The following is a 4,036-nucleotide window of genomic DNA, read 5'->3' as shown; positions in this document are numbered from 1 at the left end:
GACAGAGAGCCTGGAGAGAATCGGTGACCTTCCGGTTACAAATGCGCTTCCCAACCCCCAGCGCCACGGTCGCCCCTACTACTCCTACTCCTACTACTCCTCAACAGGTGGGCCAATCCAAACAAGACTGCACAAACATGGAATCTGTATATTAAAAAAAGTTTTGTAATATTTATTATAAATTATGAATACATTGTTTTGAATTTGGTTTATATTATGTTTATTTCATCATCCCCCTACAAATGTTATATGTTCTCCTTTTGTCTTTGTTTCACGTGTCACGTTCAGTGTATCTCATCCATACTTAACGGTCAACAAAATTTGATCTGTGATGTAATGAAGCATCACTGTGTATTAGTTCTGGTGGATTATGCAACGTGATATCCCGAAGCAGTGCCACTGTGCACTATTTCTAAGAGTGCAGCGCAGGCGCTGTTTCAGATCGTCTCCTGATTTGGCATCCCGAAAGAGATACTGACTGACTGGTAGGTACTGGTCTGTTTGGACCAGCATCCACTACCTTCAGACTGCTTCTCTGGTGACTCTGGTGAAGGAGACAGATGAGTTAGGACCAGAGATGCCAAATTCCACCATTCCATCCTCCATTCATTGTGATAACCATCTCACACAGGCCCAGAGAGCAGATGCTGCTGCATTGCAACAGCATTTTGCAAATGTGTTCTCCCTCCTGCCCAGCCATACCAATCTCATAGAGCACCATTTTGAAATATGTCCAGGCGTGATGGTGTGTTCATGGCCCTGCAGGTTCCCTGAACATAAAAGGCTAATTGTTCAGAGGGAAATGGCTGAAATGCTAAAGCTTGGAGTTCACTAGCTGGGACCACATCCTCGTTAATGATGGGCGATGAGGGATGAGGAAGTGTGAACTGGTGCTGCGGTTTGGGGAAGGCCTCGAAGGGGACTGGCGACGGCTCTCGAGGAGGAGAAGGGAGGGGAAAATTTGGGGGGGGGGGCATGGGGCATGAAAATGAGAACAGCAGGTATTGGAGAAGGGGGGCTTTTATAGCCTGAGGCGTGAAGGAAGAGTGGTCCTGCTCCTGAAATTCAGATGATATCTCCACTAATAGAAGAGTCACACAGTGGGTGGTATAGCCCCGTGGTCCTTATGGTGAAGAAAGATAGGTCTATACAGTTCTGCATTGACTACTGCAAGGTGAATGAGGTGTCACAGTTTGATGCCTACCCCATGTCCCGGGTTGACGAGTTCCTGAACTGGTTAGGCATTGCTCAGTTTTTCACAACTCTGGATTTAACCAAGGGCTACTGGCAGATTCCCAGGAAAAAGCATCCTTGTGTACTCCTTACGGGTTGTACCAATTTGTCACACTTCCTTCTTTGGAGCTCCAGCCATTTTCCAACTCCTCATGGACTGGGTGCTGCATCCGCAGGCTGCATATGCTGCCGCCTACCCGGATGTCACTGTGGTTGGCATCATCCACAGTGACACCTGGGCGGAGCATGTGCAGTGGGTGGCCACGGTCCTGGAGTCCCTGAGGCAGATGTGGCTCAAGGCCAGAAGAAGTGTACGGTTGGACGGAGGGAGGTACAGTATTTGGGGTACCACTTGGGAGGCGGGCCGGTGCGCCCTCAGGTGTAAAAAACAGCAGCCATTGCATGCTTGCTACAGCACAGTTGAAAAGGAGTGCTTGGTAATCGGCTGGGTGGTTGACTCTCTTCATTTTTACCTCCTAAGCTGCCCTTTCATCCTCTGTTCGGATCACGCTCCGCTACAGTGGCTCCATCACATGCAGGATGCCAACGCCCGAATCACCTGTTGGTGTTTGACCTTACAGCCTTTTAAGTTACAGGTGATCCATAGACTGGGGGCGCAGATGGTCGTGAAGTAAAATGTCTTGGTCGAAACATCTGATATATTCTCTATGTTCTGTTGTGAATGAAATATGGGTTCATGAAATTTGGAAAGGATTGCATTCGTTTTTTTATTTACATGTTAAACAGCATTCCGCGTTTTTTTTTTTGAGTTGTCTTTGTTTTTGCTGCTACGATTGGCTATTCGCCTTCCCTGATCCCTGTGTAATACTACCCATCATTCTACAAAAGGGTTTTTAAATTTATGCATAATGAATATTTTAACCCCTGTTGGAGTGCAATGCCCATATATTATGCTTAAGCAAATGAATTTATTTTTGCTGAACTGTTTTCCAGCTTTGCCTTTATCCCTCAAGTGATTGGCATTGGTGTGAAACCTTTCAGTGAGATGTGAGGAAAAGTAAAATGAAGGTAAATATTTGTTGTGGTGAGCTGGGTAATATTCAGTTCTGTTTATTTGTGCGAGATGGAAGCAAATGGCTTTTTCTGAAGAGTGACAGCCTAAACAGTTGGCACAAACTTAAAAAAAAAACAAAACAAACAAAAACAAAAAACTGGCTTTATCCTGAAAAAGTTGAAATGCATTTATATTCAGATGGATTAACTCTAACTTTTCCGTGCAATGTTTCTCTTACAATTGGTAAATAACCCCAACAAAACAAATGAGTCAAACAGGAAAAAGCAAATGCTCACCCACTCTTTCTTTCTAGCATTATTCTAATATCTGGGATTGAGCACTCGCTGAATTTGTCCATCAGCTTTAGCAGTGTGCAACCACTTTCCACAGTAGAAGATTGTTGTGACTGAATTGGCTGTGTTGGTCACCTCAATACACTCTAAATACCACCCACTGTTGGGGCTAGTGCCGTCGTGCTCCACTTTGACCCTCAGCAATTCCCCAAGGTCCAGCATCTCCAGAACGAAGCGGTCTGTCCGCCCTCGCTCGAAAAGGTTGCGAAACTTCTGCCGTAGGTGACGCTTGCCTGAGTCACCATTGACGCCATACATGGTGATAAAAACATTTGCGTCTGTGCCGGCCGCTTTGACGTCCCCGGTGATGACGATGATTTCATACTTGACAGGGACCAGGTTGCGGACTTTGCTTGCAAAGCTCTCGATGGATTTATAGCACTCGAATGTCTGGAACTGGTCTTTTTTGGCTGCCAGGGGAATTTGTGCATCACAGTGGAAGAAATACCTAACCACAAGAGGATGCATTGATTCAGCACCATCAGTTTTATATAACATAATGCATGCTGTGAGAGTCTACTCACTTGTTTCCCAGCTCCTTTTCTGTCACCACCACCTCCATAACATGCCAGAAAGCCTCATTCTTCACCTTCTTGCCGTCTTTTGTGATGTGGCCAACGCAGATGCTAGCGATTTCCCCCACGTGCTTCGACGAGAACTCAAACGTGTCAGTGGCACCGCTGTGGAAGGGTGCAAGAGAAGTTTGTGTAGGGTTTGATTTTAAACTGTTAAATTTTGTGGTCTGCCTGAGAGGTTCTGTTTCACCTCATGGGATTATCTCTCCTGAGAGTAAAGAGAAAATGAAGCTACAAGATAAAAGGGGGTAGAAAAAAATGTGTAAAAGAGGGCGATTATGTAAGACCACATTAGAGGGTTTTACCATGAGTCGTGAACCCTGGACTCTCTGAAGACCTACCTTAAGAACTTCTTTTTCTTATTCTCCAGAACAAACTCCTTGGAACGGGCTTTCCTTCCTTCCAGCAGGATCCAGACATTTTCCGTTGTGGAGGCGTCATCTGGGTTAGCAGTTGTTGTGGCAATTTCATATTCTGTGGCCATGCACAGAGACACAAATTGCTGCATTATTTTACAAGTGACAAATGGTTGTAATTTACTGCAAGTGATTCATCTCAGATAATTACACAACCCATGATTATGCCTACAGACTCTCAGGATAACTAACTTGTTTTGTCACTGAGGTCTACAAAATCATTGTTGGCACAAGCCAGTTCCCTCATAATCTGCCCGTCATCTTCGTTTTTTGCCAACCAGCGGTCACAGGGGAACCTGAAGGTGTTGTCCAGGGCCTCATCTTTCACGTCAAGGTACTCCAGGTGCCATCCAGGAGCAGGGCCTGTTTACAGTAAGAGCAACAGTCAATGGTGAATTTATTCCATCTGTACACAAATGTTATCTCAACCACTGATCTAAATTT

At 45.3% G+C, this 4,036-nt stretch overlaps 1 protein-coding gene across 1 annotated transcript in view; it reads right to left on the bottom strand.

The window, feature by feature from the left end:
- Window positions 1-2,467: 2,467 nt before the first annotated feature.
- The window catches only part of loxhd1b (lipoxygenase homology PLAT domains 1b), a 38,361-nt gene continuing 36,792 nt past the window's right edge, over window positions 2,468-4,036 (bottom strand). The window contains 4 exon segments of the mRNA XM_013913051.1: window positions 2,468-3,049; window positions 3,126-3,281; window positions 3,503-3,650; window positions 3,785-3,955. Coding sequence (XP_013768505.1) covers window positions 2,569-3,049; window positions 3,126-3,281; window positions 3,503-3,650; window positions 3,785-3,955 — 956 coding nt within the window. The 3' untranslated portion in view covers window positions 2,468-2,568.

This window comes from Pundamilia nyererei, unplaced genomic scaffold, assembly GCF_000239375.1.
Source record: "Pundamilia nyererei isolate P.nyererei 1_Seehausen unplaced genomic scaffold, PunNye1.0 scaffold00113, whole genome shotgun sequence".
Taxonomy (NCBI): Eukaryota; Metazoa; Chordata; class Actinopteri; order Cichliformes; family Cichlidae; genus Pundamilia; species Pundamilia nyererei.
Note: the sequence above shows the minus strand (reverse complement) of the source record. Positions and strands in the feature narration are given on the sequence as shown.